Here is a 25,799-nt window from a genome sequence, read left to right as displayed (position 1 = left end):
ATCAGAATTTTGACTTTCCTGGACGACTTATTTTTCAGTCGTCTGGTGGAAAATTGAAATATCAATATTTTATTAAAACCCGACGACTTACATGTAAGTCGTCGTAGGTTAGTTTTGCCTTTGAAAAATAAAACTTCAATATTAAATTATACCCAGACAACTTACAATTCAGTCGTCCGCCCGACGACTTACATGTAAGTCGTCCAGGATTTTATTTCGAGATTTTGGTCAAACCTCGTAAATCCAGGACGACTTACATGTAAGTCGTCGGACGGATGACTGAATTGTAAGTCGTCTGGGTATGATTAAATATTGAAGTTTTTTTTTCAATTGCAAAACTAACCTATGACGACTTAATTGTAAGTCGTCTAGTGTTAATAAAATATTGATATTTCAATTTTCACCAGACGATTGAAATGTAAGTCGTCCGGGAAAGTCAAACTTCTGAAATAATCCAGTCAAATGCAAAACTAACCTATGACGACTGAAATGTAAGTAGTCTAGGTTCTTTGGAGATTTTTTTGTAACCAAACAAAATGAGACGACTTAACTTTCAGTCGTCTCAGAAAACCGATTTCAAAGTCAATTGCAAAAATAACCTCTGCATTGACCAAACGACTTTCAGGTAAGTCGTCTACAGCCAGACGACTTCCAGGTAAGTCTTCTACAGCCAGACGACTTCCAGGTCTGACGAACAGATCTGGAAAAAACTCGATTTCATACCTTAAATTGTTGAGATAACTTCCTTAGCACACATCCAAGCACACAGAATCTCAAACGAAAGTGACCCACCCAGAATCGTTAGCTTCTATGACTCTATGAACCATTAAAAAAAATGTAGAATCAAAATCTTGGGTTTTTTTAGCTCATTGTGGAGAGAAAGTGAGAGATATGTTGTGTTTAGTTCACAAGAATGGAAAAAGAAGAAGGGTAACTCGATTTTTGGAGCATTAAGAGCTTCAAATTGGTTGTTCATGGTGGTTGGGGTATTGATGACAATGAGAATCTTGTAATTACTTGAAGATGATGAGGGTGAGAGAGTAAAAATGTCATTTTCGGAAAGAAAAAAATTTGATGGCAGGCATTTTCATGAATTATATGAACTTGTGGGGTGAATAGGGCAAAACCAATTTCCAAAAATATGGAAGGTTAGTTTTGTGTTTGACTTTAAGTTGTAGGTCAATTCTGCAAAAAACCCTTAAATAGATGATCAATACAATTACATGAATCTAAATGGATAAAATTATTAAGAACTTAAAAGTAAATGAGTTCACACGGTCAAGATATAAATGTGTTCGCCAAAAATGAAACAGATATAAATAAGGTGGATCTACCATTTTATCATTCTTGACAAGTTTTTATTAGAATTATTAGAATTTTACAATGCATACTATTCCGTGCTTTTAAAGCGCGAGTCAAAATCTAGTTTCTCTTATATTACATCATACGTTTTTTTTGCTTAAACACATTACACATTATACGTTTCATGGAGCAAACGGCCAACTGAAAGAAATCTTATACAGTATTTATAAGTGATTGAAGTATAATATAATAAAGTTCAAAAAGTATATTCATACTAAATTACTAATATAGCAGTTCTTCGGGCAATCAGGCATCACGTACTAGTATTTCTCTCCATCAATAATATAACGGTATAGAATTCAAATTCTCACTTTTAGGAAGTTCTACTACACTAAAAAATGATTTCAAAATTCTAATGCAAGTTTACACCACATAATGTAAGTTTTTTGTTAAAGAATTTCTCACTAATTAATGCAAGTTTACATAATTAAAATTTCGTTGTAAAAATCATTGTTGATAAAAGTCATCCTCATTTCTCAATAATGCAAGATTCTCTTCTTCTTCTTTTTTGTCAAATACTACTTTGAAGGCTCCGTCAAACGTTAATATTTTTACCCGTAAATAATTTCGTTAAATTATGTTGGAAGGAAAAAAAGAAAAACCGTGAGTTCTTATGATTGTAAGCTTTTAAGGAAACTCGACCGTCCGTTAAGTACCGTACGGTCAGGGAAAATGGCATATATATAGGTGAAAAATAAATGGAAGAGCATGCGATATGTTCAAAGTTCGCGTTAAATCTAAGCCGTCAAAAGACCTCACAGAAAATGTGTGCCGTCACGTACCCTTCTTGATAATAGGATCATAACTCCAAGACATATAGGGATCTAATTTTATTAGATTTCGAATGTGTGGGTACCACTTGCATGTGCTATATCTCAGACATTGATATAATATTAATTTATAAACCAGTCACTCTTAAATATTTTAAAGAAATATATAATGCAGTTCACTATCATACTTTTTTTTTCGTGATAAAAGTTTATTTCTGTATATTATACAAGTAAGATTAGTTTGACAAAAAAATACTAGTAAGATATGTTGTCAGGTGACTAAGTTTTACAATCGATAATCGGTATATACTAACTGCACTAGACTATATTAATCGGTGATTATTCTCTTTTTTTTTTTTTTTTTTGAGCGAGTGCTTTGATTATTCTCTCTGACTCGCAAAATTTGGAGCAAATCATGGAACCGCTTAGAACTTTATCCAAGTCTTCGTGATTACCACCAATGCCCAAAAGAGTATTTGAATGGCAGTGAAGAATCTTCTAACCAACTAATTAAATACAATTCTTCGTAGCGATTAAGGTCAATGAAGCGCATGAGATTTGCTGAATAATATTATTATATGGCCTGCTTCTGCATGCGTGTGTTATCTTAAGAAGGTTCTGGTCCTCTGTATGCACATTTCAATACTTTTCAAAATTAATAGGGTCTCAAATTAATATAGCTAGTTTCGACAGATTTAAACGGCTTAAAAACTGTTTATTCCCAAAGAAGAAGTCCTCGTGATTACTTTCCTGGACGAGCTCGCACAATAACGTTCTATATTGTTTTCATTAAAAAATAAACAATTTAGAAAGTAGAACAAGTACCAAATTAATTTCATACTATATTCAATAATCTTCCACTCGTGTGAATGAAATAAGTTTATATATATCCTCAATTGTACCATTATTTTTGTTTAATAAGACATATATATATAGACTATATTAATAAATTCTTTAAATGGGAAGTGTTATGCAATAGTAGATGTATATAGCGTTAAAACCAAAGAAGAAGAATATATATATATACACAAACACATTCCCTGGTAGAAAATAGAAAACACAAAGTATTAGAAGAAAAACAAAATGCATTCACTGATATTTTAATATAATAGTCACACCACCATGAGGAGAGAATATTTATCACACTATTTGCTTAACTACTCCCTACAAAATCCAAGATAATAACCAAGATGGTTTTATTGATCACTCTTAATTAGAGGTATCTCTAGAGTTAGTCTCGTTCAAATGGAAACACTAACCCGATTTTATCTCATATTATTAAAAATTAAAAGCTAAACGAAGCTTATTCCTCTAATTAAAAAGTTCTAGAACCAGCAGAGCTAAACATATATTGATCAGATCAGCATGGAGGTGACAATGGATTTGAAAGCTACTTCCTCACAAGGAATAGTGAGGCCCATGTCGTGATCGAAGCCAAACTCTTCCTCAGCTTGTTGTAGAAGAAGCTTAAACTCGGGTCGGGTCAAAAATGAAATGTGTAAAACGTACCTGACCCGATTCTCCCCTACGTAGACAACGAAGTGACCTTTGGGCACATCTAGAGGAAGTGATTGTCCATCATGTTTGTCGTTAAATTCACTACTCTGTTTCTTCCCCAAACTTGAGCACCTCTTCAAAATTTGCTTTATCATAGTCGTTTGTGTTAGCATGGTCGCCGTCAAGGTTTTAATCGCCATTTTCTTTGAATCTCTCTGAAACGAAACCGGTTTTGTTTTGATTCGGAAAAACAATCTCGAGATTCTTTGGGTTGTGTTTGCAATATCTTCTTGTGTTTATATATATATAATTCTTTATGTTCCTGTTAGGGGGGTGGAGAGAGTCAGGGAGTAAAGAATGGTTTCTTGAGTTGTGGTTATGGGGTATTTATGGATGGTTTCACGAAATTTATATAGAGATATACATTTATATAGATTGAGTCCCATGAAAACATTGTATACTTGGTGTAAAAATTTATATACCACTCCATAAAATCAGAGAGATTATGATGGGTCCAAGTCACAAGACAGATCCTATTATTGAACTGGAGAAAACTTTCACGTTTTGAAAAATAAAAACAAGAAAAATTATTAGCCAATTATATACCTACGGAATTAGATTCGTCAAATCTATCATTTTTCTACTATGTAACGGCCAACGCAAGTTGGTGTTGATGCTTACATAACTACGTGCTTCGACCACCAAACTAAACTAAACTTGAAACCTTAAAAGGGGATAGCATAGAAATGATTTACACAATCTGTTAAGGCTGGGATGGATTACACCATCGCAATATCTCTGTACAAAATGTAAGTATTTGACTATTTCTAACATATGCATGTTATACATGATTAAAGAAAGGAGATTTTGAGGCGTGGGGTGAAGTAAGGTGGGTTTGTCTATAAGGATATCTGTTACGCTATATATTTATATATTATATTTATCTGTTGTACATTTAGACATTTTTATCTTTTTCGAAAATATAAATCCTTTTTAAAAATATACATTTTTACGTTTTTAAAATTGTTAATCACAAAAACGAAACAGTACATTTATAATAAGCTTTAATTTGTTTTCTAAATATATAAAAACTGAAAATGTTCTAAATTTTTTTGGAACTGAGAGAACATAGAGCAACACTATCGGGGACAGACCGTATAAATTACTTAAAAATTAAAAATAATATCATTTTAGTTAGATTATTGTATTTCATTTATTTTTAACTAATTGAGCCTTTAGATAAGTTTAATATTGAGAAATCCTCTTAAAAACTACCGTCAAAGGTCACAGGTGATCTCAGAAACAAGAAAGTGACATTTTCATCTCGCTCAACTTGAGAAACATGCCAAATGTAGGATGCAATACAACTTTGTTAAATGCAGATTAATGGTTCAAACTAGTTTTTTGGTGTAAATGTTAAGAAGGTACAAATTAATCGCATAGACTGCATCTAACTTTCAAACTTGATCCGAAATTCTAAATTTTCTAACAAACTTTCAGGTCACACAATAAAATTGCTCTAAATTTATTTTAGCTGCAAACATATACAATGAACACAAAATTTTAATAGCGAAGTGAGTTTTTGTAGAAATAGCTGTAACTAAGTTTACGTGTATGAAGTTTAAACTTAGTTACAATTGTTAGTTTATTTGCATGCTCCAAAGCCTACAATATAGTACAATACGTAACAAACAAAACAAAAACACGACGTCCGTGGTTTCCTAGAAGAAAAGAATAACTAAAATAGGAATCTGATCAGTTAATTTTAATTTAAACAGAACGTAAATAATCTAAGAGCAGCATCAACGCAGATCTTTAATTGCGTTTCTTAAGTTAATTGGATTTTAAAAAAAATGAAAAATAGATGTAAACCAAAGATACGGCTCTTAAACAAGAGAAGGAGGAAACATCTCTTGAGACAAGTGTCAAAAAATAAGTGGGTAGAGGAGAGGTTTCGTTTCAGTTCTTTGGTTTCTCTCTCTCGATTCCTCTCCTCGACGAAGGCGATTTCTCTCCCTCTAGGTGGCTTTGCTCTCGCTGGCGATGTCTCCCTTGGTGGCTCTCGACCTCTCTCTCGGTGGCTAACTGGTAAGGCGACTCAAAGCTCTGCTCTGTTTCCCCTGTTTTTCGATCTTAGGTAAAGTTTAAACCTTTTTCGCATGAGGATTGAAAAAACATGTCGGTGGAGAGATCTTTCGAAGCGTGGGCCAAACCTTCGATCTAGAGTCTCCGATTCAACATTTCGACGATTTTAGAAATTATAGTTTCGGTATTATCAACCAACCCATCAACGGTGTTGCATCGGTTCTCGATGTTGGGAATAAGATTGGTCAAGCTGGTGTTGATTTCGGTTCTGGTTTGAACGTCATGGTCCAACAGTTCTTTAGGAGGTTGCCTATACCGTTCCTGAACGATGATAGCAAGCTTATTGGTAAGAGTTTAAGGAGCCATAGGGCTTATGTGGACACAAAAGATGATTTGGGATTAGCTGCAGAACGGTTGATAGACTCAGGCTTTTCTAAGACAGATGATTCTGTTACTTTGTCTGAGGAGGAAGTTGCAGATTCTTATTTAAGAACGGGTGGTTTTCTTGGAAGATCAAAGGTACTTTAGCAATGTTCTGTATTGTTTCTGCAAGAGTTAAAGTTGTTTTCTTTAAAAGGTTTGTTCTCTGTTTCTGCTTCTTGATCTAGTAACTGTAGATTTCTTTTGGTGAATGCAGGGAAAGATTGATATATCATCAAGTTATGATAGTAGAATAAACGGTATGGAACATTCATTAGCAGTCATGGGAGACATATGGAGATTAGAAGCATCAAGTTCGAGTTCTACTGCAAGCGATGGAACATCGTCGGAGACTCGGTTGAGTTTGCGAAGGAGAAGGGTATCTGTAAGGCTGGAGACTCGCTTGTCTTGGTGCATTAGATTTCCAAATTCTTTTGATTCAGTTTTCCAGATTCTCGGATACTTGCCGATGATTAGATCGAATATGTTTCGATTGTTCCATCATCACTTCACGGATTTGGATTCCGAGGTATGAATCATTTTTTTATATAGATAAGAGTTTAAGCTTTTAAAAAGTTGTATAGTTTTACTGATCGTTTTGGTTGATTAGCGATTAATGTTTGTGAACTGTGAGGATTTTTTTTGTTGTGTTTTGAAGGCCTAGGTGGTTTGGAATTCCGTTGAATGAAGGCCTAGGTGGTTTGGGATTCGTTTAGGTGGTTTGGGATTCGTTATAGGATCACTTCTTATGTTTGTTTTGCAAGTTTTTGTGTTGGTACGTGCGTATAATAAAAAACTACCATTGGAGGGTATGAATCAAGGTGTTTCTTAAACAAAGTTTTTAACTACTTTTAATTAGTAAAATATTCATTAAGAGATCTAATAGAGTTTGTGGGTTAATCATGCTCTAAGTATGCAGAGATGCACAAATCGTGGAAACTATCACGTACTATCCTTAGTCCTTCACGTATTTCAATTTCAATATCTACAAGCCGAGACTAATTGATGACTAGTAACCAAAAAATGGTAGCATATCGATGAGAGATCATGAAAAAGACAATTTAATGCAAATGTGAAGGACGAAGGACAGTACTATAACCAATTAAGGGTTCCTCAATTAATATTCGTGCCAGGATGCACATGGACGTTCCAAAACATCCCATTTACCTAAGAGAAATTTTTTTTTTTTTTTTTTGAGAGATTAACCTTTTCTTCGAAGAGAACATAATTTTATTTAAGACATTACAGATGATTAACCTGTTCATCGAAGAATTTAATTAAATGATTTATTTTATTATTATTTTTGCTAAAATTTGGTGATAATGAGTGAGGATTTCCATTTATTTAAGAGAAAATAATTTTATTTTTGCGTTTAATGATCCAGTAGAGAATTCGTGTTAGGTCGTTCTGCATCAGGTCAATATGAGGTAAGCTATTAACTAGCAAAGATGCAAATAATTTAATCCTTGTAGTTTAATTAGTACTTTTGTTTATGTTCCAGTAACGGAAAAACCAGTCGTACAAGTCTATTTTTCTCTGAATCTACCTTAATAAATATGGAGTGATATATTTTTTTTAAGGGTCTGGTTGGTTTTTCCGCTACCATCCGGAAACGCAGCTTTGCTGTAACAATAACAGCAAACACGACAAACCGCTTCATACCATCCTAAACCTCTCAAAATCAAAAATTGGTCGCAGCTAGCGTTTGCGGTTGTGGACGGTGTGCGAGGATAATTCTTCTTTTTTTTTGTAAAATTATATTAATATAAAAATAAATAATTTTAAATAAGTTTTAAAAAATGAGATAATATAAATACTAATATATATATAAGTTTAATACGATGATTTTTAAAATATAATTTTATATTTGTTATTTTATTATTGGGTTTTAAAATTATCATTTTGTAATGAACTTTTTCTCCATTAAATATTTTTTATTAATTATTTTTTGCATCTGCGGGTAAGCTAGTAAGAAATTATCTGCAACCGCAACAACTTTCAAACATTATGTCAATCATAGGAAATACTTAATAATGCTTAAAACCGTAACCACTTCCGCAAATTCCCGTACTCGCAATGCGTTTGAAAGTAGTCATGCTCTTAATGTATCGTTTGTAAAAACGAAAAAACAATAGTATTCGATATTTAATAAAATTTTCAGATGAGGAGGATGTAGGTCAATACGTTTTAGTCGGCAAAACGTTGATTTCAGAACTAGCATAAAAAAAAACTAGCATAACAGCAGAAAATTTAACCTAAATTCTGTCGGACAAGGAGAATGATTTACGTGCAATAAGTTGCTGCTTTTGATATTAGCTTACCAGCCCATTTTGATATTAGGCTGATAAACATTGATTTCTCTTTTATTTAAACCATCGTTAACAAGAGAAGGATTCTTTACGATTCCTACTGAAACTTGGGAAGATATTGGTGGTCTCGATCATATAATAAAAACAGTTATATCGTCATGTAGTCAAACCGTTAAAGTATCCAGAAGAGTGTGAGGCAATCGAGTTCTGTCAAAGGGCTGTTTTCTTGCTCTATGGACCCACCGGGTTGTGGTAAAACATTAGTTGCCAAATCGGTGGCTCACGAAGTAGAAGCCAACTTTATCCACGTCGAGTGTAGAGCTTCAGAGCAAATAAGTCGGAGACACCAAGAAAGCTAGCTAATAAGGAACTATTTAGCCGCACAAGGATGTGTGTGCATTGCATAAGCTTATCTGACGAGGTTGATTCATTGACAACAAAACGTGGAGGAGAAGGTGCTCTTCTCAATGAGCTACGATAAAAAAACTCTTGCTAGTAGTGTTCCTTTAAACCCAAGTGTTGAGTTGGATGCTGCTGGCATGGATGGTGAGACAGGCTTGAAGGAAGAGTAGGATGAAGATGAATCATTTTTAATGAAGCCTTTACTCATTTGAAACCTTTTCTTAAGAAAGAGTAATTAATTAGTTTAGTAAAAGCGATCTAAAACACACATGTTCGAACTAGATCAGAAAGACAGAAAAAGAGTGTGTCACACACAGTTCTTTAAAGAATCTCCGGCACCTTGAAAGAAGAAGGAAGAAAGCACAAAATCCGCAATAAAGATTCCGACAAGAGACATAACAACGGCAGAAGTTGTAGATTCTCCAACACCTTTAGCACCTCCAGTAGTAGTCACTCCCCAAGAACAGCTAATCACCGATATAATAGCTCCAAACACCTGAGATTTAATCATGGCACTCACAATGTCCCACGGTCTAAGCGCTCGATGAGCCGAGTCCATGATAATGTTAATACTAATCCCATAAACCGCATCAGAGAGCAGAGCACTCGAAGCCATCCCAACAGTGAAACACATGAGCGTCAGAAACGGTAGAGCAAAACACGAAGCGATGACTCTCGGTGTTATCAGATAATCAATCGGGTCTGCTCCTAAGACACGAAGCGTATCCGTCTGCTCCGAGACTTGCATTGTCCCTAGCTCAGCAGCAAACGCGCTTCCCATTCGTCCAGCAACAACAATCGACGTGATGACTGGACTCAGCTCTCTAGAGAAGGCTAAAGCCAAGACGCCTCCAATGGATCTGTTGAGGCCTAGTCTAGTAAACTCTCTAACGAACTGGATAGTGAAAGCCATGCCAACAAACGTAGAAGTCAGGAGGCAAACTCCTAGAGACTTGGGTCCGGTTCTCTCCAGCTGCTGAAGAGTGTTTCTCCAGTGGATCTTACCCTTCAGTATCCGGAGAAGGACTTGTCCTGCTATGATGGGAACAGATAAGCCTCTCCAAATGTATTTAGAAGGTGACCATTTGCTGAAGGGAAGCTCAGCTTCTGGAGAAACCGGCGCGGTGTTTTCAGGGGAGGTTTCTTCTTCAAACATAGACATGGATGGGTGCGCGTCATTAGCATTCAAATTCACATATAATCTCCTTCCCCGTGTAAGGTTCGAAATCCCCAAAGGATGGTTTTTTCCAGTGAAACCAAGTTTACAAACTCTTGGGGGTTTAATACCGATGGCAGAAGCATCACACCTTGGAAGAGTTCTGCAAGAATCCAATATAACATATTGGAATCAATCTGACAGTGAAGCAAGCAAAGGAGAAGCATTTTAAGATTACCTATGAGGGGGGGAACTCAAAGACTGATGATGGAGACAACACGTCTGCATCATTCTTGTCTTCTTCCTTAGGAGCTCACTGATTCAATTCCCAGCTAGTAAATCGTGACACCAAACCCAATTAGCATGCTAACTTAAGCAATATGACATAGAAAATCCATAATCAATTTTGAATTGATTTATATCGCAGATCCAAATCGACGCTAACGATTCCATAACTAAGCAACACTTCCTGAACAATTAATCAATCAATCTATAAGGCATTCATTTTCGAATTCAATCTAATACTTCGAGATCCGTATACTTCGAGTAACTACTAGTGGAGAAAGTAGCATGTATGAATTAGAATCTTCAACAGAACTTACGTTTAGAATAGAAACGAAGAGAAACTAGGAAGCTAAGAATGAATTCATCGAGAGAGGAGAAAGTAACATAGAGCTAACACTCCCAGGCAAAGAGGAAGCAGCAGAAAAATAATAATATGGGCCGTAAAGCCCAATATCTCTTACAATTGAAGTGTGGACTTAGTGCCTTCTACATATAGCCCGTTTGTGTAATTTTTTTTTTTTTTTTTTTTTTTGCGACCGTATGCATAGATGAATAACCAATATTTCAAGGAAAATATATCATCATTATGTGTGTGAAAAGAGAAATGGTGGTGGTCACATGACTGAGAGTCTTTGTAACCTTTACGGAGACAACAACGTTATCTTTTTGTTCAGCCGGTCCGTTCTTTAAGGGCACACTCTCTCTACAATATACGCCTCTCTACGTTTTTATGTATTCACATTTACCCTACTCTACGCTACAAACCAAAAACATTACTTCTCCTACAAAAAAAAAAAAAAACTGATTCAATGAAATTGAGTACTCCATTTTGATTAATAAATAGAAGAAAATAAAAGGAAGGTGCATACTTTTATATGTTATGAATTATATAGAGAGAAAGCATATGTGATGTGGTGCATGTTCATGTGCATGGGATGGGGAGGTGGGGCCCGCGGGCTGATGAAGGCCCATAAAGCTAATAGAAGAGGAGAGAGGACCACGTGGCCGGGGGGGCTAGCTAGTTCTACAAGTGGAGTGGATACTAAGAAGTAGGAATGAGTTGAATCTCGTGATATCGCACTGCTTCTACTATTGGCAATGCAGTGTTGCTTTCATCTAGGGTTTCAGAACTAGCCCCTCTTCCTTCCTTTTTTCTCACTTTACATCTCTCACCTATCCTCCTACCACACCACTTATGTTCCCTTGCCTTCTATTTTTTTTTATAATATCTCGTGTAATATCGTATAAGCTAGTTAAGGAATTACATTTTCTTGATATATATATATTATATATTTCCAATTTATGGTTTTTATCCTCTTTCATAATTCGTGTCTTTGATTATCTAGCCAACGATTTCTAGAGGGAGTCTTCTCTCCCCCCCAACATTTAGTATTGGATTCAAAATTTATATTTGATAGAATCAATATTTACAATATATGAACAACATGTTAAGTTTAGCTAACCGTGTTAGTAAAAAGAAACTTAATTAAATATCTCTTCTTTCGTACTAAAATGATATTTAGCATGTTCTTCATATAATGTGTATACTAAGATTGTACTAAGAGGATAGTTGAGGTCGAATTTTAAAGTTTTACGCGTATTTACATATATAGTATATACGAATAAAGTTTCCATATCTTAACTTTAGCAAGAAGCTTTGAGTCACTTCCTTACTTTTTTCAGCAAGACAAAAAGCCATTCGTGGCGGAAAGAGCATAATTATATCACTTAGCTTTAAGCTAAAAAACTGACGGTCACAGAGGTTTTGATCAGTCTTATGTTAATTTTAACAAAATCTATTTTCTTGTTACGGGTTGGACTTTTATCATGTATCTCTCCATCTTGTTGTTGTAATAATTTATAACGAGATTAGTGTATATTATGTAGTGGCCGATAAGAAAATGTGTATCTATCAAAAACCAAGCTACAATTTGGGCTAATTATGTATAGAAACAAAAACTGCACTAGTTTTATATTTTTAGGAAAAAAAAATTCAATGTTGGCTAAGGTTTTTGGTTAGTATATACAAACCCTATCATTTCTTAATGATAATCGATAATATAATCTAGATATGTACATTTATATTCATTTAAATAAATATATTTTTAGCATTTAGAAAGCTGATGTAGTTCCTGAGGAGGATATTGCCTTGTAACTGTACAAAAGGGGACAAATACAAGAAGCAATTCTCGTCGAAAAACCATTCTGGATGCTTTTGCGAGATGAAATGCCGGTATGTAATTAGACTAGATGGGTTTTGTTTACTCATGCTATCCCGCAATATGATTTTCTGGTACAGAATTCAATATTGTAGAATAACAACATGCGATATGATGCACAAATGGAATTTGAATACATCATGTATCTTGTGTGAAACCCTAATGAAATACCATTTGCAACTATATAAATGTCATATGTATCCCTTCTGCAGAATAATTATGATCATGTCAAACAAATAAAACTATCATCATACAAAATTAATTTTTATCACTAGACCAATCTCTTTTATATCCTCATATTTTAAACATCATAGCCATTAACAATAGAGTTTCTAGCTTGGACACATCCTACGTTAGGAAACTCTAGGGCAAAACTTCAAAATATCACATTTCTAAGTTTATGTCACAAAAATAGCTCTCAAAAACTAAAATGACCAAAATAGCATTTTATTTTTTGAAAAATTTAATTTTTTTTTATTTTTCAAAATTTGAAATTTTATCCAAAAACTCCATTCCCCAACTCTAAACCCTAAATCCTAAACCCTAAACCCTAAATCCTAAACCCTAAATCCTAAATCCTAAACCCCACCCCTTAACTCTAAACCCTAAACCCTAAACCCCACCCCTAAACTCTAAACCCCAAACTCTAAACCCTAAAACCCAAACTCTAAACCCTAAAACCCACCCCTTAACTCTAAACCCTAATGTCTAAATTAATTTACCATTGGGATATAAGTGTATATTTATCTCTTTTGATAAAATATTAAGTGCTATTTTGGTCATTTTTATTCTTAGAGGCTATATTTGTGACAAAAACGTTTTTAATGATATCCTAGTCATTTTTTCGAAACTCTTTCATTGTTATAAAAAAAATTATTAACAATGCCACAGTAACATGTGTTCGTCATCAATGCTAGCCAACTAACCCAAACAAAAACACATGTATATACTATATACTAGCTAGCAAGGATAATGATTGACTTCAAGTTTAAACTTTCAAGAGCAAGAGACAGAGAGATGAAGCCAAAGGTAAGCGTAAGGCTCGAGAAAGAAAGACAAAGACATAATAATTGGGATTTCTCTTCGTCTATAAATTTCCCCAAACAAGTCATGCATTCCTCACTCTCTACTTGCCTTTATGTGTGTACAGTGGCAAAGCCAATGAAGTAGCTGGGGTCAGCTGACCCCTGTCAACTTTCAAATTTAGGTTTATATAGGCACATAGTTGTAATATACATTAATAAATTTGTACATATTAATGGTTTGATCCTTTTATTAGTTGTTGAACTTTCAATATTAGAGACCCCTGTCAATTTTCAAATTTAGGTTTATATAGGCACATAGTTGTAATATACATTAATAAATTTGTACATATTAATGGTTTGGTCCTTTTATTAGTTGTTGAACTTTCAATATTAGAGACAAAGTTTTCCACGTCGGATGTTGGAAAAATTTCCAAGTAATATATAAGATAAAATGACCATTTCACTTATCACCCTTTGATTTTAAGTCAGAAACATATTTAACTTAACATGATGTAAGAGTTCGATCCAAACAATCTAACCCCACGGACGGCTCAACACTGTTAGGGGCCCTAGGCAAAAAAAAAAATTTACCGTCTAAAATTTATATGTAGATAATATTTAAAATATTTTAAAATTTTAATCAGTAGTATTTTCTATATTTTGTAATGAAAATAAAATTATATATATCAAATAATTGTGGGCTCTTTTCAATTTTATTTATTATATTTATAATATATATATATAAAAATATAGATTTATAAAAAAAATGAGCCCTTTAATTATTATTATACGGAGGAACACGATCTTGGGCTCGGGGCGGTCGCACCGCTTGTCCTCCTAGTGAACCGGCCATGTCCAACCCGATCCACATCAATCTACCTCAATGTTACTCCATTGATCTTTTTCCAAACATTGCAAAATTAATGTTCAAAGAGCTATCATCTCGAGAGAACGTATTATACACAAATTCTCCTACATCGGATGTTGCAAAAAAATTTAAGTAATATATAAGATAAATAAACCACTCTATTTATCACCAATTAGTTTTAGTTTAGAATCTCATCTAATTTGACATCCAATACTACGTAATTTTGACTTCGATAGATTTTGTTTCTAACTCCACCACTGTGTGTATATTGACAAACCATGGTAGGATCATGTGATTATGTTCCGACAATCATTTACAGTTTAACCACTAAACATCGCGTATATGCTATATATCATTAGAAATAATTTTTCAACGCACGCAATATAGTATATAAACTATCACCGGGAATACATACCTTTCTACCGTTAAGAAGAAGAAATGTGAAAGTTATTGATTGGTTCCTCGTTAATACAATACGAGATGTCTAAACACAATCTTTACCAGTGGTTTCTCACCATGAAATTCTTAGCCAAAATATTAGTATATACATTATTATTATTATTATTATTATTATTATTATTATTATTTAATTACGAATAAAACTCAATCCAAAATATAAAATCTATAATTTTGAGATATCAAACCCGACAATTATAACATATATATTTTATAATATTTTGAAATTCTTTGGTTAAATATTTTTAATGAGGTTGTTCTAATAGCACTAAAATGGTAATGCCTATGGTCAAGAAAACATTGGGAACTTTCATCATTAACCCTTTGAAGAATATATAGTACAATCTCATTACCTACGGTTCTAATTTACAAGACAAGTTATTCCTAAGATTCTTGATGGTTTACATAAACAAAAAAACTAATGCATGCTAATTTGAAACAGCAACAAAAACTTGCGGTAAGTGTGAGAATGAAAGCCAGACAAAAAGAAGGTAGGAAACGCCTGTACAAACTAAATAACACATTATTTTTAGAGAATTTTTATTTTATGAGTCGAGAAAATAAAAATAGTATCTAGTGGTACTAAAACTAAATGACATGCAATCTTAAGTTAACATTAATTGCGCCGCTTAATCACGCGGTTCCACGTGATCAGACTACCCGGATTGGATTAGCTTGTTTAGTCTCACTCTCACGCCGATCAATAGATGTCTGTTTAACTTTTTCTCCAATAGTTTATAGACTATTATGATATGGCCAGGGTTAATTATACGAATCAATAAGCTCACGGATTTAACTATGATGAATTACAATCATATCAATTGTACGTCTTTAATAATTTAAAACCTCTGAACCATTTCATGGAGTAGTTTGGTTGGAGAACGTAGTGGATCCTATCCATCCGTTCCTTGCTAATTATTACCCGTGATCTAGAACTTAGACTATAGGGTTTGCTGTCAAGCACACCCACTAAACAAATTGCACATTTATATAAATATTTTGTTTAACCGCATATTCACAACGCTTGTTAGTTTCAATTATGAAAACACAGTTACTCTTATTATTGTGATTATGGTTACATTGTATTCTGATAAGCTCATGAACGGTATTAATAAACTCCGCGATATATATAGACATTTTGCTGGACTTCAGAAGAATCCCGTTTGATAGTTAAGCTAGTTCCGTTAAATATCTTAATGGTATACAAACTAAAGGATAAACATGTGAAAATATTAATGTTAGTAACGTACCAAGTGATCGAAGATAGTTGTACTTGAAATCTATAAATCTTACGATTAAGTAACCTTTTAATATTTCAGCCAAATAGTACCTTTGCGGCGTCCTATCTCAGTTAAGCAATTGAATCTGTTAATTATTGAAATAAAAACGCACGAGGCAGCGTTTGAATAGAATAAATATTCCATCACATCAGCTAAATTATTTCAAAGACCGTCTAATCGCTCTCTGATTAAGCGGCAACTTTTTTTGTATTTCCGACAGAGAGTTTGTACTACTTTGTACAGGCAATGAATAAGTAATTATCTAAATTTTGAGTTATTAACTAAAGAAACAACATGTTTATGTATTATTCCGAGAATATTTGATAGACAAAAATTAGTTTCATACGTTTAAAATACATGTAGTTTATTTAGTACTCGTATCGATCGAGAACATTACTAGAAAATCCATTAAATTTTAATTAAAATTTGCAAATCAGGATTTTGAGAGATGTGTATATTCTTCTATTTCGGAGGATTCCGATTAAACAACAAAACAAAAAAATTATCTGAAAAATTAGACAAGGGGCTTTCGTAAAAAAAAACATTGGAAACAAGGGGTAAAACTACGAGGTAAAACTGAAGACAGCGAAAGTGAAGTGCGATATGAAAAAAATGAATAGTTAGACACGTGGCGCTCTGTTTACCGTTCGGAAGAAAGAAATCAACGGCGCAGCAAAAAGTGTGAGCTGTTTTTTGGTTGTTCTGCTGTTAAATTCTTTTATTGTACTTCGTTGTTCGAAATAAAATCGTAGAAACATTTGGATTTGGATATATTATTAAGACACTAAAGAGACAGAGAAAAAAGAGCAAAAGAGTAACTAGGATCCCAATATATAATCGAATGATTACTCAAGAAGAAATTACTTAAAAAATAGCGTCTAGTAACACCATCATTAACGCAGGATTCTTACTACATGATTCGTACCAGAATATAAGAACCCGACTCTTAACTGAAAAAGTTAAGAGTCGGCTCTTAAATCTCTTATTTAAGAGTCGACTCTTAGCATTTTCAGTTAAAAATTAAGAGTCGAGTTCTTATATTCCGATAAGAACCCCGTCCTAAGAACCCCGTTAATGATGCTCTAATAGTTCCAGAAAACAAAACAAAACATATTTATTAGGCTATAGTTTAGTTTGTCCATAATATACACACACATGTATTATATATATATATATATATTATTTATTTGTTAATCTTGTGCAATATTTATTGTGATAGGGATTCATTGCAACTGGGCTACAACTGTAGAGAAAGTGCCCCATTGAAGAAGATCTTCATAGTACTCTCTATCTCTTAACCATTCCCCCACCCCTCTCTCTCTCTCCACTGAGAAAACAGCAGTTACTCGAGTTCTTGATGAGAGAGAACGAGAGATAAATAATCAAATGTCTTAAATGTCTTAAATGATTTGAACAGAAGCAATAAACCTTGGCGGCGTTTGCAGCAGTTTCTTAAATTTCCTTACCATCATTACTCTCTCATCCGCTCCCAGTTTCACTGCTCCTTTCAAATACCTAACACATCTTCAAGTCTAGAAATTAATGAGCTAGGGAGCAAAAGAAAAAGAAGAAGGTAAACTCGAATCCCCAAAAATAATTTATTTCACAAACCCCTAACAGAGTCTCATAAATATGCTCTCTCTTTTTCTCTCTCTCTTTTCCGTGGCGTGTGTTTGTGATTGGAAGTAGAAGAAATGGCTGGATTGTTCTATCTAGGAGGTAGAGATAACAACAAACAAGATCATCATCATCAAGACAAGGATCATAATGAAGACAGGAGCAACAATTATCTTCATCTATATAAAGACGAGATCTACAACAACAACAAGGGTTTTGAGATCTGGCCACCCCAATATTTTCAGCAACAACAAGAACAACAAAACCACGTCGCTCCTCCTACAAATTTCTACTCTTTTGGTATGGTTCCAAGTGGTAGCAGCCATAACAATAACCGGAGTAGTAATCGGAGTTTGTATTTCAACGTCGTCTCCGACCATGAGCCGGTGAGATCGTCCACGGGAAGGTTTACGGTAACTAGGCAAGGAAGCATGAATTGCCAAGACTGTGGGAATCAAGCCAAGAAAGATTGTCCTCATATGAGATGCCGTACTTGTTGCAAGAGCCGAGGGTTTGATTGTCAAACCCACGTGAAGAGTACGTGGGTCCCTGCTGCTAAACGCCGTGAGAGACAGGCCCAGTTAGCTGGTTTGCCAACTAAGCGGAGCAGAGAGGCTAGCTCTGGCGGTGGTGATGATGATGATGAAAGAGAGGGCGATGAAAATGGAGCTCAAGGCGGTGGTGGTGGATCAGCTCTTGCTTGCATCCGTGTAGTCAATGCTAGCTCTTCAGGTATTTTGAGTTTTTAATTAACTAACCTAATTTATCGGTACCTGTAGTGGAACATTAACTTTGTGAGATCATAAGAAGATGTAATTTTGATTGTTTAGTCAAATATCATTTGAGTGTGAATGAAGTTTTTCTTTACAAGTATTTGGTTTTATAACTTTTATTCGATTATATGAACTTTATATTAAAATACGTGTTATGTTTGGATTTATAGTAATTTTCTTTTTTATTGAATTTAGGGTTTGAGAGTAGTCACTTACCACCGGAGGTAAGTTTACCCGCGGTTTTCCGGTGTATGAGAGTCAGCTCAATTGATGATGAAGACGAAGAGTATGCGTATCAAACGGCTGTGAACATCGGAGGTCATGTGTTCAAAGGCATTCTCTACGACCAAGGTCCGTCAGATGATCACCGTTACAGTTCAAGCCCTGCTGCCATAGCCGCAGAAACCTCTCAACACCACCTTAACCTCTTGGCCTCAGCCTCTTCAGTCGCCACTGCAACCGGTGTGACCGCGAGTAATATTAATAACGCATCAATTGACCCTTCTTTGGTTTACAGTACTGCAGCACCGATCAACTCTTTTGTCACCGCCGCTACATCCTTCTTTGCATCTCCTAGGTCTTAAGATTTAAATGTTATGTTTTTAAAACGTTTGTTATTACTCTTATAATTATCAGAGGACTACCAGTACCAAAAATTATTATTTCAAGGGTTTTGTTGTTGTCGGACAACGTGGTAACTTTCGTACCTAGCTAGGGTTTGTTAGAGTACTGATTAACATGCACATCGTACGTTTTCTAGAGATAAATGATCGATTAATTATTATATATTTTCTTCTGAGAAAGAGGATATTATTACAATTAAGTTGATGTCAGAGTTACAAGTCTGATCTTCTGCTTGTTCTTTTTAATGTTTAATCTTCCCAATGCGATCAGCATAACTCTTTCTTTTCTATCAACCATTTTAATTTTCTTATAAATTCTTTTAATTTTTTGTAAGCTAGACCTTCTGTATAGAATAGGGTTGGGTTTGATAATGAATTAGCTTTCTGGCTGGTGTTGAACTCGAAGCTGCTTTTTTCCAGTTTATCCGTTTGCTTGCCGGATCTAAACAGGACTTAACTAGGTTTCGTGTTCAATTGAGCAAACAATTTCAAATCTATTTATATGAAATTCACTTTTATGCTGCCCAATCCAATTTCCACAGAGTTAAACAGGAAACCATCATCAGTTCACAAACTCATATGAGACATGTTTACATTTATGCAAATATTAGTTCTTTTATTCCAAAAACATGAAAAACAAATTCAAGGGTGGATTAAATTATGTAAATCAAGTCGTATCGTTCTATGTATTGTTTTTTTTTTAAATATCGAAAGTTTAACTATAATTTTTCCAAGTGTCGGCATAATCAAGTATTCCAAAACATGCTTGAAATTCAGTGGATGAAACAAATTAAATCAGGTTCCTCATCTTTGATGGACAATATATAGCTACAAGTTATCGTTCGTTCCTACATGGAGATGAATCTTCGAGACTTTGATCGACACGATATATGTAGTTACAGTTTGTCTCTCTCACTTGGAGATGGCGACTTATTGCGGAAGATCGGAGTTCACAGTTAATTAGTGTGAAGAAAAACGTCAAAACCATTTATGAGGTCTGAGAACATTACAATACATGTGAAGACTAATTGTTGTGGATGAATTGTAAATGGATAGTATGTTATATAAGTTTCATATCTACTATAGCTACTAGTCTGCTTCTCTCTACATAACTTGCATTGATTTGACTATCGACTTGGTTGTTGATTAAACCGATCATTTTCATATACACATGTTTTTTTATTAATTTCTAGTTAGTAGATTGTTCGAAGTAGCAACCCTCCCCTGTGAATATATAGGCTTAATAGTTAATATACAAGGGTTTCTTTTCGTTTTAGAAGTATATATTTCAATTGGTACCATTAAAAGGTTTGTGAAAGGAGCATTTACTTTAAAATTATTAGAGAAAATGTGGAGTATAGCCCTATGTTTGAAAGAAATGAAAGGGGTCAAGAAACATAGTAAAAGTCAATGGTCAAGGTAAAAAGAACATAGAATTTATAAAACATAGGGTTTTTGTTTTATGCATCTCCTACACAACATCTGTATACCTAATTCGACCGGGGCTGATATGACATTTTATTCATCAAAACCCTCTTTTCGTAAAGCAAATAAACAGTTCCTCTTTACATATCAAACAACGACCATTTGAAAAAGTGTGATCCTTTAAATTCAATGATTTTCTTTTCTCTCTTTTTTCGTGTTTGGATAATCTTTTAACAAAAATAAAGGCCCCCGGCACGCACTATAAGTAAACCATAGAAGACTTATTGGGCCTCGTGTAACCTATAAAGGTACTTACTCTTCTTGTTGGGCCGGCCTCGTGTAAACTATAAAGGCACTCAACCTCTCTCTCTTCCCGCTTTCACAGAACAAGAAACAATGGGGATATCCGAAATGCCGAAGAAGAAGAAGATCCAGAGAAAGAAACTGCATGAAGAAGAGAAGATTATTTCAGAGGAGATAGAACGATTGATGGAACTAGCGGTGGAAGAGTTTCAAGAACTCGAAACGGAGAAAGCCGACGAGATGGTTTTGCTAATGAAGTGTCCACCAAGGGTCGACAAGGCGTGGCGCCAACTTTCTTCTTCGTTTTCTTCTCAGGAACTTGTTCTTGTGGCGAAGTATAGAGAGTCCGTCGATCTCTTGATGCCAGATTTGTCGCCTGAGGTAATTCGATAACACATCCCTCGTTCTGTTTTAGGTCAGACGAACTTGGGAATCGCGTCTTGCTCAGCTTGATTCTTGCTCTTCTTGATGCATGGGTCAGTGTTTCAGGCAAACATCTCTTTATTCTGTTTGATTGGGGTTTTTGGCGGTGTGTTTTAGTTGAGAATGGAGATGGCTAGTGCTGAGCTATGTAACATCTCGAAGCTCTATTCTGTAAACAATTCCAAAGACTTTGTTGGTCCAGTGAGTCTCTTCTCCGAATCAAATCAAGGTCTGGTCTTTTTCTTTGGTTTTCTCTGTTTTCATATACTTCGAATTATTATTACTTGATACTCTACACATGGTATTTAGGTAAGCTTGCGGTGGAAGGAACGGTGACGCATAAACTTCATATGAGACCCCATGATTGCATTGAAGAATACGGAAAGCTTTTACGCCAGAGGAACAAGAAACCTGTGGCTGAAAATAGACGTATTCAGGTTCTTTGTTGTAACTCCATATATGTTCAAGTTAATATGTAGTCTTGGTCATACCATTTAAAAAAAAAAAAAGCTAATTAGGTTAAACTTCTTTCTTTGAAATCACTCTTAAAGGTTATTGATGATCGCCGTGGAGAACACATGATGCCCAAGCCTCCATTGGTAATGCTTTGCTTCTCTTCTCTTTTGGTTCTGTTATGTGATAGCCTCCATTGGTAATGCTTTAATTAATGACTTGTAGTTCTTTGACTTATATATGGTTCCTGCCTTCATGAAACAGGTAACAGAGAAGCTTAAGCGAAGGGAAAAGAGGACTAGAAGCGACCGTAGTGAGGTGGAAGCAAAAATGTTCCAACTGTTTGAAAGAGAACCGAAATGGACACTGAGACAGCTTGTTATAAAAATCAACCAACCAGAGGTATATGCTCTCTCTTCTTAAGACTCGTATCCAGAAACAGCATTATTACATGTTATCTAAATCTTGCTTGAAACTCTGTTTGCTTTTTTTTTTCAGATATTCTTGAAAGAGATACTCAAAGAGCTTTGTGTGTATTCAAGGAGTGGTCATTCTTACGAGCTTAAACCAGAATACAAGAGGAGTACTTAAGAAGGCACAACTCGGGTTCAGTAAACAGGCATCATCAGATTATTTTTTTTGTGTACAAAAAATAAAATAAAAAGGTTGTAAAAATTGGAGCTTTTCTTTTTGAACAGGTAAAGACTAAAACTTTTGAACTATAATGTGAAAAGGCATCTTTCATGAGGTTGTTATTTTTTTTTTTTGTTACTTTAAGTAATACACACTTCCAAATATTTATTTCACTACAAAACTTACAATGTGAAGACAAAATATACATTTAGCACCAACTCACACAGAGAAACAACACGGTTTTAACAAAACAAGTAACCTTTTTGAAGATCGCCGCCACGTCAGTAGCTAAGATTCTCTTTGTGAAGCCTATAGAAATAAGCGGCCGCACTTAAGGAGGCTGTGACCAAGGCAACACCTTTAAAGACATCAAACTCATCGTTCACGTAGCCAAAGAAGATCACCACAAGCACCGACACGATTGGCCATGTAATGACACTGATCACGTTAGCTAAGACGCTCGAGACGGAGAAGACTAGTCCGACGATCCCAGCCCAGTAGACCTGCCACGCAACGACTTGACCCACCAAAGCCATCACGTACGCACCTTTCCCTTTCGAGAAACCATTCATGTCCCTCTTGAAATCGTCTTGCTCGCCCTCGATGAGAAGACCCGCGGCTGAGCTTATCGTAGCCAATAGGGAGGAGATGATCAGGACTTGGTAAACTGATGCAAAGCTTGGGGCTTTGGTACGTTTGAACACGTTTTGAATGACACAGAGGAGGAGAGAGAAGTATAGGCTGGAGATTAGAGCAGCCAGTGAGCCTCTTCCGTTGTTCGCCTCCGCTTCGTCAGGCTCGCCGCCGAATGAGGAAGAGAAGGTGAGAGCTCCGGTGGCGGTTGCCAAGATCAGTGAGGTGATAATCCAACGGTTGAGTTTGATCTTGTTGATGAAGGCGGCGAAGATGAGAGTGAAGAAGAGCTGCGTTGTGTAGATGAGCGTGAAAACCCTAAAGGGGAGTTCGAGCTTTGCCTTGGCGGAGAATCTTCCTTGATTCGACCAGAGGATTCCGATGAGACCGGAGAAAGATATTATGTACTTGGTTGAGGTTCGGTCGGAAGTGGTTGGAGATTGCTGTTGGTTGTGTTTCTTGGCGGTGAATATATAGAAAGGGAGAAGGAGACGGAATCCAACGGTTTGGAGGAGAGATTGAGTCCAAACGCCGTCGTTTTGATGGTTGTCGTTGTGGTCAATTTGGTCGTAGTAAAAGTTTTCGAGGATTTTAGCTATGGATTGACCTGTTATGACGAATATAATGCAGAGGATAATGGTTGGCCAATGGTTGAGTTTCCGGTTCGAGTTTCCGAGTGCGATCAAATCTTGCTTGGTATAAACTGGTATATGCACAAATGTTTTTGCGAAATCAAGAACAATAACAAAGATTGAGAATCGAATAGATCAGGAATCGAGGTAATTTAAGAGAGAGTAGTGGATAGTGAGATTATATTTGGGTATATAATTTTACCTTGTGGCTTGGTTTGAATTGGTTGATGATTCTTGGCCATGGTTTCAGATAGATCTGTGACAGATCCTGGAACTAATCTCAGAGATTGTACATAAGTTGGCTCCAGTATTCAGAGATTGGATGTATTTGGATAATGCTTGGGAAAATCTAATGTTTGGTGTTTATTCTGTACAGTGAGGGGTCGACCGAGACAGTGCCACTAGCAGTGTACTAGTCAATGAAGTCGGGGGATACCAATGCGATTTAGCCTTCTCCTGTAGGGTTGGTTTTGCTCCCGCTCAACCATATCAACTTCAAAGCGCAAGTAATCAGAAATTGACATCTGGCAAAGAAAAAATAAAAAATATATACATAGAAAATAAAGAGAAAAAGACTTGACCCCATTCAGTTTTACTTTCCGTTACATATATTTTGTGTGTCAAGATTAATTGGAAAAAGAAATAATGCGTCATAGGTATATCCTCGGATTAAAAATGAGAAGTTTCATTCTCACTCGAGGCCACGACTCCACCATTTTCAGGGAAACTGCTTTCTACTAATTTTAAAAACTTCAAAATTATTTCACCAATAAGTTTCATCCCACCATTTTGCGTTTTGAAACCACGATCCCCACCGCTTTCACTTTTCCCCACCTCTTTCACATAAACAGTTTATAACATAAATAAATAAACTTTAAGATCAGTTCGATCATCAACAAATTTATATACAAGTTCATTAAAACAAAAACAAAAACCTTCAGAAAAATCGTTCTTTTACTATCTTCGGTTGCTCAGAAAAACAACTGATCACCTTTACTAAAATTTCTTTTCTGCACCAATGCGAAACTTCTATCCAAGGTTTTGAAACCCGGACCGGACGGCCGGTTGGACTGGTTCAACTGTGACTCCCACACCTAGCCGAGTTCGGGTCAGTTCTAAAACTGGATATGAGTTGAACCGGTAAAATCAGCCAAAATCCGTAAGAACCGGTGACCCGGATTTATTGAAAACCCCGGTTTTTAATTCAAATCTAATTAAACATTTGTTTTTTCATTGATTTTTAAAGAATTTTCTTCCAGTTTGCTTTGATTTAGCTATATTTGATATAGCAAACGAAAAAGAAACCTTTTATGTGCACGAAAACAAAAAAAATATGTAAATGAAAAAAATTACAGGAACTTGAACCCAGGAGAAAGAAAAGAAACGTGGGTATGCTGAAATGGGAAAAATAATATTTGAAAAATTCAAAAGGTTGGGTTTATGGTAGGGGAATAAAGTCAACATATCATTAATATTTAGTTTAATACAATTAACGGTAAAATGGTAAGTATATATGTATCCCATGTATATTAATACCGGAACATTACAACATATTTTCGTAGTCACGTATCATCACGAAAATAATTCTTATAATTGTTAGAAAAATAAGTTGGTCCATATAAACATATACTATGTTTTTTATTAAACTAACTATCAAATTAATTAATAGTGTACAAAATAATATTTTTTTTTCTTTAAATAAAAGCTACAGAATTACCTAATATGGTTAACATATATGACAATTAATGATTATGAATAATACATATTTGATAAAAAAAAATTTCCAACCTCTTTCTTTTTTGTTTAATCACTACAAGAAAACACATGATTAACGACGAAAATTAACGAGGAAAAACAATCCTCGTAAATTTGCGTCGAGTTTACGACGAATTTAAGTGAAAAACTAAAGTCATCGTTATTTCCTCGTAACGTAACAACAAAATTGTTTCGTCGTAAAGTGGATGTAATTTTACGAGGAAAAACTATTTCCTCGTAAATACGACGTAAACTTTGCGTGGTATTTACGAGGGAATAGTTTACGTGTATTTAGCGAGGAAATTTTTGAATCCACCAACTTCATAGGTTTTACACGTTTTTTTTACCCACCTAATTAATTTTCGTCGTAAATTCATAGCAAAATTACAACTACC

General features: G+C 35.0%; 5 protein-coding genes across 7 annotated transcripts; 2 read left to right on the top strand and 3 right to left on the bottom strand.

Annotated features, from left to right (window-relative positions):
* Positions 1-3,203: 3,203 nt before the first annotated feature.
* On the bottom strand, positions 3,204-4,012 carry LOC106293634 (auxin-induced protein 15A). The gene has a single exon (XM_013729304.1). It carries the CDS (start codon positions 3,827-3,829, stop codon positions 3,488-3,490), a length of 342 nt encoding a protein of 113 aa, XP_013584758.1. The 5' UTR covers positions 3,830-4,012; the 3' UTR covers positions 3,204-3,487.
* A 5,097-nt stretch (positions 4,013-9,109) lies between these two features.
* LOC106343685 (protein TRIGALACTOSYLDIACYLGLYCEROL 1, chloroplastic) lies at positions 9,110-10,707 on the bottom strand. The gene is made up of 3 exons (XM_013782972.1): positions 10,604-10,707; positions 10,240-10,333; positions 9,110-10,164 (listed from the first exon to the last, which is right to left on the bottom strand). Exons 2-3 carry the CDS (start codon positions 10,290-10,292, stop codon positions 9,153-9,155), a joined length of 1,065 nt encoding a protein of 354 aa, XP_013638426.1. The 5' UTR covers positions 10,293-10,333; positions 10,604-10,707; the 3' UTR covers positions 9,110-9,152.
* Positions 10,708-17,387: 6,680 nt separating this feature from the next.
* Positions 17,388-19,273, top strand: LOC106293121 (protein SHI RELATED SEQUENCE 7). Of its 2 annotated transcripts, none has more exons than XM_013728795.1 (3): positions 17,388-17,707; positions 17,824-18,483; positions 18,720-19,273. In XM_013728795.1, exons 2-3 carry the CDS (start codon positions 17,829-17,831, stop codon positions 19,106-19,108), a joined length of 1,044 nt encoding a protein of 347 aa, XP_013584249.1. In that variant the 5' UTR covers positions 17,388-17,707; positions 17,824-17,828; the 3' UTR covers positions 19,109-19,273. The 2 variants fall into 2 exon arrangements, with proteins under 2 accessions (XP_013584249.1, XP_013584250.1); XM_013728796.1 differs by having other exon boundaries at positions 17,821-18,483.
* A 1,695-nt stretch (positions 19,274-20,968) lies between these two features.
* On the top strand, positions 20,969-22,365 carry LOC106344469 (transcription initiation factor IIF subunit beta-like). Its single transcript, XM_013783842.1, has 6 exons — positions 20,969-21,256; positions 21,416-21,527; positions 21,608-21,735; positions 21,850-21,897; positions 22,016-22,153; positions 22,250-22,365. Exons 1-6 carry the CDS (start codon positions 20,969-20,971, stop codon positions 22,340-22,342), a joined length of 807 nt encoding a protein of 268 aa, XP_013639296.1. The 3' UTR covers positions 22,343-22,365.
* A 164-nt stretch (positions 22,366-22,529) lies between these two features.
* Positions 22,530-24,093, bottom strand: LOC106343656 (probable purine permease 14). Of its 2 annotated transcripts, none has more exons than XM_013782928.1 (2): positions 23,852-24,093; positions 22,530-23,720 (listed from the first exon to the last, which is right to left on the bottom strand). In XM_013782928.1, exons 1-2 carry the CDS (start codon positions 23,889-23,891, stop codon positions 22,666-22,668), a joined length of 1,095 nt encoding a protein of 364 aa, XP_013638382.1. In that variant the 5' UTR covers positions 23,892-24,093; the 3' UTR covers positions 22,530-22,665. The 2 variants fall into 2 exon arrangements, with proteins under 2 accessions (XP_013638382.1, XP_013638381.1); XM_013782927.1 differs by having other exon boundaries at positions 22,530-23,741; positions 23,852-24,039.
* Between the last annotated feature and the right edge of the window lie 1,706 nt (positions 24,094-25,799).

Source organism: Brassica oleracea, chromosome C5 (genome assembly GCF_000695525.1).
Source record: "Brassica oleracea var. oleracea cultivar TO1000 chromosome C5, BOL, whole genome shotgun sequence".
Lineage (NCBI taxonomy): Eukaryota > Viridiplantae > Streptophyta > Magnoliopsida > Brassicales > Brassicaceae > Brassica > Brassica oleracea.
Note: the sequence above shows the minus strand (reverse complement) of the source record. Positions and strands in the feature narration are given on the sequence as shown.

Excerpts from the sequence above, each read along its gene's own strand:
- LOC106293634 (XM_013729304.1), bottom strand. The coding sequence starts at position 3,829 with ATGGCGATTAAAACCTTGACGGCGACCATGCTAACACAAACGACTATG.
- LOC106343685 (XM_013782972.1), bottom strand. The coding sequence starts at position 10,292 with ATGATGCAGACGTGTTGTCTCCATCATCAGTCTTTGAGTTCCCCCCCT. Across the intron at positions 10,165-10,239 it reads TTGAGTTCCCCCCCTCATAG|AACTCTTCCAAGGTGTGATG; the intron begins GTAATCTTAAAA and ends GGATTCTTGCAG.
- LOC106293121 (XM_013728795.1), top strand. The coding sequence starts at position 17,829 with ATGGCTGGATTGTTCTATCTAGGAGGTAGAGATAACAACAAACAAGAT. Across the intron at positions 18,484-18,719 it reads AGTCAATGCTAGCTCTTCAG|GGTTTGAGAGTAGTCACTTA; the intron begins GTATTTTGAGTT and ends TATTGAATTTAG.
- LOC106344469 (XM_013783842.1), top strand. The coding sequence starts at position 20,969 with ATGGGGATATCCGAAATGCCGAAGAAGAAGAAGATCCAGAGAAAGAAA. Across the intron at positions 21,257-21,415 it reads TGCCAGATTTGTCGCCTGAG|TTGAGAATGGAGATGGCTAG; the intron begins GTAATTCGATAA and ends GGTGTGTTTTAG. Across the intron at positions 21,898-22,015 it reads TGATGCCCAAGCCTCCATTG|GTAACAGAGAAGCTTAAGCG; the intron begins GTAATGCTTTGC and ends TTCATGAAACAG.
- LOC106343656 (XM_013782927.1), bottom strand. The coding sequence starts at position 23,891 with ATGGCCAAGAATCATCAACCAATTCAAACCAAGCCACAAG. Across the intron at positions 23,742-23,851 it reads AATTCAAACCAAGCCACAAG|AAACATTTGTGCATATACCA; the intron begins GTAAAATTATAT and ends TTGATTTCGCAA.